The 13,004-nt window shown below is 43.8% G+C and overlaps 1 protein-coding gene across 7 annotated transcripts in view; it reads left to right on the forward strand.

Annotated features, from left to right (window-relative positions):
* Positions 1–13,004, forward strand: part of NFATC2 (nuclear factor of activated T cells 2) — a gene marked incomplete at its 3' end in the record, with an annotated part of 139,613 nt that overhangs the window by 18,947 nt on the left and 107,662 nt on the right. For 6 of the 7 annotated variants that reach the window (XM_083446829.1, XM_083446832.1, XM_083446828.1 and 3 more), the window contains exons 2-3: positions 9,909–10,944; positions 12,478–12,646. In XM_083446829.1, the coding sequence (XP_083302955.1) occupies positions 9,909–10,944; positions 12,478–12,646 (1,205 nt within the window). The remainder of the gene's footprint in view (positions 1–9,908; positions 10,945–12,477; positions 12,647–13,004) is intronic. The other variant, XM_083446830.1, reaches the window with a different exon arrangement.

The following is a 13,004-nucleotide window of genomic DNA, read 5'->3' on the forward strand; positions in this document are numbered from 1 at the left end:
GAGTGGTCACCAGTTAACCCATGGTCGACATAGTGGTCACCAGGGACTCCACACGTCACCATTTCATGCTGATACCCTGAAGTTTTATTAAGCTTTCTTGAGCCAGGACTGCATATGTTCTGCACCATATTTTGTTAACAAAAGTGGAACGTGATAGTCCGATCCGAACACATGAAAAAGACAACATGTTGCACTATGGGCAACATCCAGTTATTTCCACCTGTTTGCAAAATGGAAATCTGCTTGCACAATGGGACTTCCAGTTTCTTTTCTTAAGCCCTCATGCACCCCCCCTCCCAAATCTGCTCCACAGGGTCCACCAACCCTTTGGAGCATCTTTTGTGGGTGCATGGGGGAGGGGGAAAAGGAGCAGCCCCTTTACACAAGTGGTCATTTTTTCATTCTGCGTTGGGTCTCATCTGTATTATAGCAACCTGAAATGATAACATTATTTCCCATCATTGAGTAGTCACTTTTCTTTCAAGGATCAGACTGCATGAATAGGTATTACACTGCAATCTGAAAAAAGTCCCATGGAGTTCAGTGTGGCGTACTTCCAGGAAAATGGGTATAGGATTGCAGCCTTAATGACATTTTTTCCCTGAAACAGTGCAGCTCCACCTTACAGTGGAGTCTATGCCGCTTAGTGCTGCTGATCCAACTTGCCACAGGTGAATTTGTGACCCAGTCCTACCAACTGGTACCCTAACCAATCTTGCCTTCCAAACAATGGGGATGGGGAAGAGTGCCCATCTAGGAACATTGGAAGCTGCCTTGTACCATGTCAGACCTTTGGTCCACCTAGCTCTGTATGGTCTACACTGACTGGCAGCGGCCCTCCAGGATTTCAGGCAGGAGTCTCTCCCAACCCTATTGAGATGCTGGGGGATTGAACTTGGGACATCTGCTTACAAGGCAGACATACTGAGCTATCACCCTTCCCCAAAAGAGGTGTGTGTGTTCATAAAGGAGGACTTTTATGACTTGGGCCCTAAGACCTTGAACCTGAAATATAGCACCTCAATTGTGATTCAAATACAGACCACCAAACTCAGACAAGCAAGAACATGTAAGGAGATATTCTTTACTGTAGCCCCATTATCCTTTCCATAAACAATTAAATTAAAACTTGAACTTCCTCCAAGCCAATGTCTGGATCTGATATTTGGTGTGGCTTTCTGTGATTTCATTATTATTTCTCCACTTACCTTAGAATGGAACATGATATTACAACATTTGATGGCCTGCTTGAATGTATAGCTTGAATGTATGCTCGTAGCAGAAGTTGAGGACATCCTATGCCGATCTTCATTGGATCCCAGCTTGTGGCTCAGTCAGTAGAGCAAGAGACTCCTAATCTCAGGGTTGTGGGTTTGAGCCCCACATTGGGCAAAGGATTCCTGCATTTCAGGGTGTTTGATCAGGGTCTCTTCCTACAATTCTATGATTCTATGACACAGCCGGTGGGAGATCTGGATTTATCACTGTAACAAGTGCAGTTCAACATAGCTTTGACTGTATCTTTTGAGTACGTAGTGACATCGATAGGATAAGTGAACTTTTACTATTTTCTTTTGTATGGAAACAGGAGGTAGCACAGCTGAATGTGCTTTACAGTAATTTAAAATACAATAAGTAGTATTGGGATTTCAATCTAAGACTGTTAAAGGTGCCTTGTGGCTTTTGAACACGCTGCTTTAGTGAGTGTAGTGAAGGGTGCCTTTTGAATGAGTGAAGGCAATGAACGTGGCTAAGAATACTCTAAAATCATGTACTCTTACAGTGCCAAAACCGTGACTGAGAATATCTTTTCCAGTGCAATAAAAGCAACCGTAGCTGCTAATTTACATTTTCAGTGATGGGCCAAGAGAAATTAGCACATTTAATTTTTTTTTTTTTTGCAGAAGCCTGTGAAGCTTGTGTGTGCAAATTCCTTTTATGTTTGTTGTAAGAAAAAGTAAAAACAAAAACAAAACAAAACTCAACTGTGACTTTTTTAAAAGCAAAAGCAAAACCAAGGTTAAAGTCTGAAACGCACTTATTAGGGAGCCTGAAACTTCGTACTGGGTAAATCTGCGCAGGATTCTGTTGCAAATCCCTTCTACCTTGCTAGCTTTATACAGTACATCTGAGATATTTTTAATGTGTTGTAGTGAATTTTAGTTGAACTGGAAATATGTGTGTGTGTGTGTGTGTGTGTGTGTGTGTGTGCATCTTTAATAGCACAGTGCTTGCGTAATGTACCAGGTATGGTGGTTTGCTTTTTATTTACTATGGGTTCTCATTTTGTATATGTTATGAACCACCCTGTAATCTTCAGGTGAAGGGTGATGTACTAATCAATCAATCAATCAATCAATCAATCAAATAGGTAAGAGACTGAGCTATGAGCTGAAAAGTCCCCTGTTCAAATCTCACCTCAACCACAAATCCACTGTCCTCCAGGACTAAGTCAGGCTTTAATCTTAGGAGCATTTACTTAGGAGTAAACCCTACTGACCTCAATGGGACTTACTTCTGAGAAAACATGCTTAGGGTTGGAATTACTGAGTCAAGCACACTAAGCCCTTAGAATAAGTGCAAAGCAAAGAGTAGTTGATGGGTAGGTCTGTTATTTGAACACATAGGAGTTTTAAAAGCACAAATCGGTCATTTCTCCCAGATGCACAGAATGCATTTGTTCATGGTGATTCACACCTTTGCACTGCAGTGTCCTTGCATACATCCAACATACGGCACTTCAATCACACCCACACCTGTGGTATTGGGGCCAATGTGTTGGAGTTTGACCAGGGAGGCTTGGATTCAAATCCCTGCTTTAGTCACAATAAGCGGTATGAGTGACCAGCTTAACCTGCATTAAGGGGTTGTTCTGAGGATAAAATGGAGTGGGGACCATTTGTGTCACTCCCAAAGTTTCTTGGAGGAAGGAATTAACAGTTACACACCATTGCAATATTGCAATGATTGTGTGCAACTTCTTGCCCACACTTGATGTTGAGAAGAATATGCCGTTGTAGAGAGTAGGAAGAGCCCTCCAGAGACAGTTTTACTTGTGCTGAATGCCTGGATACCGTGATTATTATTAATTTTGTATATTTTCAAGATGGAAATAATTAGTGTAAGGGAGATCACAACGAAACTTATAATCTGGAGGACATTTCTTGTCTTTCAAAAGACACCATTATGAGTCTGTAAGTAATCCTTTGTACATCAGTGATCTTTAATGTACTAAGATTAAAGCATGTTTACAAAGAGATGGAAATTAAAAGAAGAAGAAGAAGCTTCAGTCCACATGTCTAAGTGTGCCTGGCAGTTCTGGAAGTTGACTGTTTCCTAACTGATGTTAGTTGCATCTGAACTGAAGCTGCTTACTTGCAGTTTTGGGATGTTCGCCAGAAACGTAACCATAGCAGAGGGTCATGAGCTCAGGCCTTTTCTTCTTCCTCTGAAAGTTCTCATACTGCATCCAAATGATATTTTCCAACTTGGATGGAGTGGAATCATTTAAGCCTCTTTGAATGCAACTTAAGGTTGGTTCACATGCGTGTGTTCGTCTGTTGAAGCCTGCAACAGCAGCAAATGACTTGCATGTGTGAATGGGTCTCTGCATATCAGACACTACAGACAGAAGGTCATGTTGTCTGAAGTCTCCTTGAATTCACTGCTTCTCGGTAGAGTCAGTTCTCACGTTCAGCAGCTGGCCAGGAACTTGAGACATCCAGTGATATATGCAGGGATGGGGAAAGCCCTAAGAAAAGACAATTTAGCCTGCAACTCCCACCTTGTCTTGAGGCCAGGGAATAAACGTATTAAATTGCATCCCATTTGGTTGGACCAGTGTTTCCCAAACTTGGGTCTCCAGCTGTTTTCAGAGTACAATTCCCATCATCCATGACCACTGGCCTTGCTCACTAGGGATTATGGGAGTTGTCCAAAAACGGCTGGAGTCCCAAGTTTGGGAAACACTGGGTTAGAGTGCAAAGTTGGTTGTGTGTGAGAAATTCCTTGTCCCTCACCCTTCCCATTTCATCCCTTTGTAGCCCCCTCAGAAGACTCTCCTGAGGGTTGGGAGACTCCCAAAAAGGACTGTGATAAGGAGTTGGGGGTGGGTGGGTAGAATTGGGCAGAGGCAGATTGTAGCCTTATCCCTCCCCCACTACTGCACTCCACATTCCAGGTCTTTCCTTAGAGCCCTCCAATCTTTTCAAAAGTCTTTTGGGAGGGCACAGGAATCTGCATTGGGAGGAATTGGTGGGGAATCCCATTTGCACGTATGCTTTAGTGAATACTGCATGGGATGCGGGTGGCGCTGTGGGTTAAACCACAGAGCCTAGGACTTGCCGATCAGAAGGTTGGCGGTTCAAATCCCCGCAATGGGGTGAGCTCCCATTGCTCGGTCCCTGCTCCTGCCAACCTAGCAGTTCGAAAGCACGTCAAAGTGCAAGTAGATAAATAGGTACCGGTGGGAAGGTAAACGGCGTTTCCGTGCGCTGCTCTGGTTCACCAGAAGCGGCTTAGTCATGCTGTACGCCGGCTCCCTCGCCCAGTAAAGCAAGATGAGCGCTGCAACCCCAGAGTCGGTCATGACTGGACCTAATGGTCAGGGGTCCCTTAATCTTTTACAAGCTCCTGTACAGATATTCTCATGTGATTAAGACAAGCTGCAGTGCCATAAAGTAGTTAAGGGAGCACTTATCTCCTACCTGTGCTTTCTATGGGAGGATTTCTTTGGATGTTCAGGATCATTCAGGACTACTACATGCTGGGAACAAGCAGCAGGCTATAAATCGTATCCTGTTCGTGAGCACGCAAAGGCATCTGGTGGACTACTGTTGGGAAGATCAGCCTTCCCCAACCTGATATCTTCCAGATGTTTTGTATTACAGCTCCCATCATCCTTTTCTGTTGGCTGTGCTCTCTAGGGCTGATGGGAATGGTTGTCCAACAATGTTCAGAGGTGCCATATTGGAGAAGGGTGGACTAGATGAACCTATGACATAGTTCAGTAGGACAATCCTTATGTTCCTATAACCTTTACTTTGAGGAAAGTTCAGACCTCTGGTCTAGAATGCTCAGGCCGGTGAGTTGTAAGAACGGGATTTTTTAAGATGGGGCTGTAGTTTCTCCAAGCCTAGTTCTCACTTGGCAGTGGACTGTACCATTTCAGGTGAAGGCTGTCATAACCGAATGGTCCTCTGTGGCAATAAATAAATAATTCCACATAAGGTATCCAGCGTGTCAGGGAGAAAACGAATGCATCTTCTCCACATCTAGTTCTATGCAGGGTATTTTGTATAAAGGAACAGCCAGCAATTCAAGCCCTCACTTGCCGCCTGAAGTGGTAGGGCCCAGCCATCGTGTGGCCCAAGTGATAAGGTTTCCTTTGATACATTTATCTCCACTGATAATTTTTGTTCCTATCATAAGAAACTGTTCTCCACAATAGCTGATCAGTGCTAGCCATCTCATGCAACCAACTGTCCGCGACGTTTTGTTAGTGCTGGCCATCTCATGCAGCCAACTGTGGCAACATGATAAGAGATGGAATAGCATGATAGCAAAAAGCATTGAGCTGGAAATCTGCACACCAAACCTCACAGCTGCCACAAACTCAATTAGGCAGGTCTCCAAGCCTGACCCCCTCACCTCCATATGCAACATGTGGAATAATGCTGATCTGCCTTGCAGTGCTGTTGTAAGGATTACCTTGAAACTGTACATGAGGGATGTTGAATACTTCAAATGGATGATGATAACTGCAGCTTCTTTCCTTATTAGTCTTAAAAAGTTCCCGTTGGAGTTTCTGTAGTCTGGTGCTTATGATTACACTTCCCAGGATGCCCTGGGTGGGGAAAGCAGAGGGGGGAAAGAAGGATAGAGAAGTTGGTAGGGTCCCCAGAAATGTAAGAATGATATATATTAAGTTTGGCAATCCAGCCCTAGTGTTTTGACGTTGATGTGACAAAGCTACCAAAACCAATTCATAATCTAGATCTCTTAAGAAATGCCACACCCTTAATTCAAACTTAGACCTTTCCCTCAGTAATCAGACTCGCCCAACAGTTTGTGCAATCCCACCCCCTGTTTTTTCTTCAGAGTCTCAGGGTAGGGGGCTATTATTGCTTCTAAATTGTAATTCTTCAGAATGGGCATGTGATAATCACTAGCCTATAGAATGGATGCAGGCGACGTCTTGTATCAAACAACCTTGTCAGAATAAACGACAAGGCAGAATGATGCCTGCTGGGCACTTTCTGTCTTCCCATGGTTTACTGTTTGTTCTAGGATGTGAAGATCAGGACAGATCATTCAAAAGGCAAAATCAGGAGCTGGGAGGCAGAAGGCTGGGTTTGCTAGATGTTAATTTCAAGTAGCGTTTTGAAGATGTGGACACCTAGCTAGTTCTAGCTGAGATCTAGCTTGTGATTGGTAGCAGTGGTTATTTCAGGGAAGTGTCGCTTTCTGCTGAAATTGCATTTTGTGGGGGGGTTTTAAAAAGAAAATTACAGATAAGAGTAAGCATTTGTTCAATCAAACAAGAGCATCTAAGACTTCTTGGTTTATGTCCTTGGTTTTGTTCACGCTCCTCCCTCCAGATAGACAAAATGTGTGACATGAGGTTCTACTTTTAAGTACGGTAATAAATGCAGTGGAAATGCTAAGGCCTAAACAGAATGTTTTATTCAACAAAATTAAGGGCAGTGAGGGAATACAAAGGCTGCAGGCACTTGTGGGTAAAGTGAGAATACTATTTTCACACAAACTTTTCTCAAAAAGTTGCTTCCTCCCATACCCACCCCCAATGTCAATTTGGTTAATTGATTGCAAGTTAAACTATTAATTTTAAGAAAAGCAGAGCACACTTAAGTAGGCACTCTAATTTTAGGGTCTAAAATGAAGAGTGCTGGATTGTTTTAACTGTAGTATAACGCCAACAGCTACTGTATGTCTTCTTTTAGTTGCCTTTGTTCCCAAGAGTGCTATCTTTAGTTTGTGATTACAGCTAGATTATGGATTACAGAGATCCCATCATGGGAGTGGTTGTGTCTCCAATTTCATCCTAAATTGTTTCATGCTAACTGGCAGAGGTGCTCTTAGCAGAATCTGCAATTGCCATGTTACTCGCAGGAAAAGCCTTCTAGAAAGCCACCTTCTGCCTTGAATTAGGTTGGGCTGCTGGCTGGTTATGTAGTGCTTTCCAGAATTGCATTTAAAAATACAACAGCAGTAGCTCCTACAGAGCCAAGTCAGGTTGGCATGACCGACAGCTGAGTGTTTGCTAATTACGTGCCCAGTCTTGGTGGCAATGAAGTATGGACTAGCTACCGGTAATTAAATTGCAACCACATCAGGGGATTTAATCTTAAGGACAGGAACTGCTGTGTTCTAATCAGCCTCCTTTTCTTCCCACTCCACAGCAGAGTAACAAAGCTGAGCTTGTACCATCATAGCTGTTCCCATGGCTGCAGACTATGATGTCACAAACAGATGCATTATGGCCATAACAACTTGTACAACGATTTCATAATTTATTCTACACTTGTGGGATTTGGAGAGGTGATGTACCTCCAATACACATCTAAGAGCAGCAGCAAAAAGGCCAGCTGACGCCCTTCCTCCAAGTCAGAACTGGAGCTGGGTAGATGAGTTTTGCCAGGGAGTTTGTTGTATCACCGCCAATACTGTATTCTACATTCAGCATGTCAAAAGGAGGCATTCATGGCTGGTCTGCAATCAACTAGAGAAGCCACTTCATGCAAAATTTCATTTGGGTTATAACCATTACTGTAGCAATTTGAACAATTTCCTTCTGGGTAGTGTAAAAAAAAAATTGGATGTGATGTTTCACTCTAAGCGATGCTCCAACCCCAGGCTGTTTTAAATGTCGCAGTTACTTTTCCTGTACAAAAGGACTCACTCCTGTTTAGGAAAATGAATAAAAGCTGTGTGCAGATAGTCACACAGTAGGTGGCCCTTGATGGGAGTGGCAGATAGATGGTAAAGCATGAATGGCTAAGCCATAGTCCTCCGGATTTTGTTGAACTCCTTCTCTCTTCAGACCCAACCAGCAGGGCCAATGGTCAGGGATACTGGAATCTGTAGTCCAATGATATATAGGGACTGAAGTAAATCTGACGAACAAACAAACAACAAAACCCTCCAGTGTAAACAGAATCATGATTTGCATTAAATGCATTTGTTTGAAGTTAGTCAGTGCAAAATGAATTGGTTTCTGCCCCTTAGTTTGGCCTACCCAAATTTGTATTCCCTAGAAATGAAAGGGAGTATTAAAAATGCTTTCTAGAACTTTATTGTAGTCTTTCTCAATATTATCCCTGTCCATATGAAGGAGAGTTTTCCTGTCAAATTGAGGAAGGCGATAAGATTTTTAACTTAGATGAGATCTGAACACTTCCAAGAATGCACTTTTATATTGTCAATGTCTGCCTAGATAAAACTTTCAACTCTTATCTATTGGAATAAAATAAAGCTGTGTCTGAGATTAAATATGGAACTGTGTAATACTTGTTCTCATTACCGTAACTCTCTCCAGCCTTGGGGGTGGGGTGGAGGGGCTAGAATGTATCTGCCAAGATTGTGTTGAGTGGAACATTTCTGAGTCTGTAAAATATTTGAAGTAAAATATGAGACTAGGGGAAAAGAGGCATATTTTGTCAATTCCAAAAGGGGTCCTCCACACACCTCACAAAATAAATCAGAGGAGGAGGATTCCCTCTGTCCCCCATTTCTTGTTGGAAACATTTACAACATATGATCTTTAGAAAGTAAAACCATGGATTTTGCAGATTTTCAATTTGAAAGCCTATCATTCCCATTTTAAAGAATAAGGATAACTGCAAACATGCCTGCATGCATGAAACACACCTGTGATGGATAGACAGGAAATTAGCTGCCATGTCCCATAGTTCAAGGGAGTAGAGTAATTGGGTACAGGTCTGTGTTCCAGGGCTGGGAAACCAGCTGTTTTTGGAATCCCAACTCCCACCAGTCCAACAGTGAGTTGCAGTCCAGAAGCTCCTCAAAAGCAACCAGTTTGCCATCTTTGATTTACGCAGTGCTTCATTTAGTGTGATTGTTCACTAGGGTTCAGTTCTACCATCTGTTTTGAATGTCAGAATTCAGGTTTGGATAACAATCAGTGATCCTGAAAGTACTGGTGCATGCAAGTAGATGCACATATCCTTCTGTCACTGAGTTTTTACAGGCAGGCTATAAAATAACCTGCTTCTGTTTCAGCTAGACTGCAGTTTTCAGCATTGTTTTGTGTTTGTTATTTTTAAAAAGTTCTGCATATTTAAAAGCTAGCAAGTTCTTGGAAATATCGGGAAACACAATTTTAAAATCTTCAGCTCAGTTCAGCTAGGCAGACTGAGGGCCCAAGGCTTCTATGCATTTCATATTTTATTTATAATACAAAACAAAATGAGTTATATGCCCATGTCCTAGATAAGGCAACACCGGAAGGCATTTAAAAAACTTATGTTGGCACCAAAATGTGCTAACACAAATATATGCCAGTTATAAAGCAGGAGTGTTCTGGATCTGGCCACTATATGGGAATGTTTAACAGAGTAGGGCCTCATTCTGAGAATTATCCAAGTGGTACCGGGAGTCAGGTGTGTGGGCTTAGTTGCCCTGGTTTGACTCTGCTGGTGCCTTACAGGGTGTGGGTGATCTCAGGATGGTGCCGCTGCTGCTTCTATTCTGAGAATGACCAACTTTGAAGCAGCTGATTGCAGCCTTCCATGTGCGATCGATATAAATATGCAATATCTTTACAACCTTTTCCTAACACACTGTTGCTAATGCCTTCTTGTTAACCCGTGATTGCTCAGCTTGTGCCGTGGTATGTCTAGTCTTAAAAGCCACCCTTCTTTTTCCAGAAGAACCGACTCCTTCACATAAAATCATCAGCCCACCCTCTGGAGTTACTTACCCTCATGATGATGTCTCGGATTATGGCCTCAAGCCATACACCCCCTTCGCTTTGTCTAGCCTTTCGGCAGATCACATGGGCAGATACGGACAGCCAGATAGCCTAGGGTCAAAATGCTACTTGGACCCGGGCAAGGCTGCCGGTCCCCCTACTTTGAGCCCTAGGATTGAGATAACACCATCTTATGAACTGATTCACTCGGGGGGTCCCTTCAGCAGCAGAGACACAGATCTATTGGTAGAGCATCAGTCCAACTCAGCTACTGCTAGCCCAAGGTTTACCCTGCCTGTCCCTGGCTTTGAGAGCTACCGAGAACCGCTGTGCCTGAGCCCTCCTAGCAGCGGCTCCTCTGCAAGCTTCATTTCAGAGACAAATTTCTCTCCTTATACCTCACCATGCGTTTCACCAAATAATGGCCCTAGTGATGACCTTTGTCCACAGTTTCAAAACACCCATGCTCATTATTCCCCTAGAACCTCGCCAATAATGTCCCCACAAGCAACCATCGTGGAGGATACCTGCTTGGGGCCACGTTCAACATCTCCACGTCCCAACTCAAGGTCGTCATCGCCAGGAGCAAAGCGGAAGTACCCTTGTCCCGAGCTCTACGGGAGTCAGCAACCTTGCACTTCTCCACGGCAATCGAGGACCCCCTCTCCGCAAGCCTCTCCCCAGATCCCCTTGAGAGAAGACGGTTCTTCGATCACTTACACCCAGTTATCCACCTCTTCTAGCCTCATGGATGCAATGAGCAACCTCACTACCGATCCCTCTTGCGGAGTCCCCACAAAAATATGGAGAACCAGCCCGGAACCTTCGCCGATGTCTTCCCACAAAGCCAGCATGCCGTGTCACGTTCTTCAGCCTATTGAATACATTGGGCCTTGCGAGCAGGATGATCGGAGAAACCCACCACCTGAGTCTATCTTATTAGTGCCGCCATCTTGGCCAAAGCAGCTGATGCCTGCAATACCTATCTGCAGGTAAGCTTGCATGTCTTGTGGTCACTCTTTCTAACAGGTCTGATAGAATTTGTTCCTGATAGCCCAAACCTCCATTATGCGTGTGTGTGCTATGGTCTTCCTTTGCCTACTTTCTAAACAATAGCTACCACCGTGATACGCAAGGAATTTTTTAAAATAAAAGGCTCTTGCAATACAGGACCTGTTGTTTGGGTTGCCAGCCAGTTATTACCGTATGTTATGGATTCATCCAGAAAAATGCATTCTGATATGTAGCAAGTCACTGGGAGATGTCATGTCCACCAAACATGGGATGATATCCAGCTAAATCACTCCGGGAGTAGACCCATTGAAATCATTGGTCCATCTAGCTCCATACAGACTGAAATCTCCAAATCAGGAGACATGCCTAGTTTCATTTGTGGATGCTGAAAATTGAACCAGGGATCTTCTGTATGCAAAACAGATGCTGGGCTATTCCCAAGTAGGAATACAGTCGTACCTCTGGTTGCGAACAGGATCCGTTCCGGAGGCCTGTTTGCAACATGAAAAGAGCGCAACCTGAAGCACCGTATCTGCGCGGTGCAATTTGGCGCTTGTGCGCATGCGTGAAGTATGATTTAGCGCTTCTGTGCATGCACAAGCGGCGAAACCCAGAAGTAACCCTTTCCGGTACTTCCGGGTCACTGCGGGACATGAAAGAACGTAACATGAAGCAAACGTAACATGAGGTATGACAGTACTTGATGCATCAATCATCTAACTTGGTCTCATATCTCTCTAAAGTGACAATAAGTGTACAGTTTGTACACATTAGATTTGTTTGCTGCTCTTGTTTGTCTCTGTGCATGTACAAGCCCACCTCCAAACAGTAGAAATAATTTGCTAGAGGTAAATTTTTACCAGGGACCTGTTTCAAAGGGTGGAGATTTTAGCAAACATATGATTTTAATGAGATACTGAGAATGTGGGGACAGAGCACTTAGGCAGACATAAGAGAGGAGTTTGTAACTCTTTCTGTACCCACTAATTCTCCCTTTCAAGTGTTTCCCCCAGCTAGCATTCACTGAGCTGGACTTAATTGTTTTCAGAGGAAAAAAATCGTTTACGCATGTCCAGCGGAAGCATTTGCGAGGAGCAAGGCTAAAGCATCTCTGCTTGCCCACTAATTTCTCCATTCAGTGTTGTCTCTTCCCCCTCCCTGCATTAGTGTAGTCAAACATAAGAGAGGCCTTTCCGGATCAGATCAAAAGCCTATTTACTTCATCCAGCATCCTGTTTTCCACAGCAGCCAACCAGATGCCCCCAGGAACCCATAACACAGGGCATGAAGTCAACAGTCCTTTTCCTACTGCCTCAAAATCTGGAGGCTCCATAAAGTAATTGTGATCCATAGTCATTGACAGACCCTGGGCTAATTCTCTGAGGGAAGGCGAACCCCTCCATTTATCTTAATGGAGGCTGTGCACCCTGACCTCTTTTGAAAGAAAGAGAAAAGCCAACCTGCGTTCCATAATGACGTTCTCCAACTTAATGTCCCTCTTCTCTGCCCAGCATTCCTGTGCACTCCCTCCCACCACTTGAATGGCCCCTCTCCAGTCATTCGGGCTCTTACGAGCTGCGGATTGAAGTGCAGCCCAAACCCCACCACCGTGCCCACTATGAGACGGAAGGGAGCCGAGGGGCGGTCAAAGCACCAACAGGGGGGCACCCCGTGGTCCAGGTAAGATCTTTTTCTTGGAGAAGATGAACTGTGATGGCTTCTTGATAGCTCTGCGCCTCTTGGCAACCTGCCATAGCACCACATTGTTTGGGAAAACAAGGCTAGTGCAACATAATTATAAAAGGTGTTTATAGATAGCAGACAGTAGTCTCCTATTGGTCTGGGAAGATAGAGTTCTTCTATCCACTTTACAAATACTTGGAGACCAGGCCAAGGAGTCATTTTCCTGACTCTTTTTTTTTCATTTCATCGTTTGCATGTGTGTGTATAGCATTTCAGTTTTTATAAACTGCTTGGAGACTGCTTTTATATTATGTGATATATATGAAATAAAGTTGTACTCTTGGCCCTTCCAGGA

The sequence above is a fragment of the Podarcis tiliguerta genome (assembly GCF_965153285.1).
Source record: "Podarcis tiliguerta genome assembly, chromosome: 6".
Taxonomy (NCBI): Eukaryota; Metazoa; Chordata; class Lepidosauria; order Squamata; family Lacertidae; genus Podarcis; species Podarcis tiliguerta.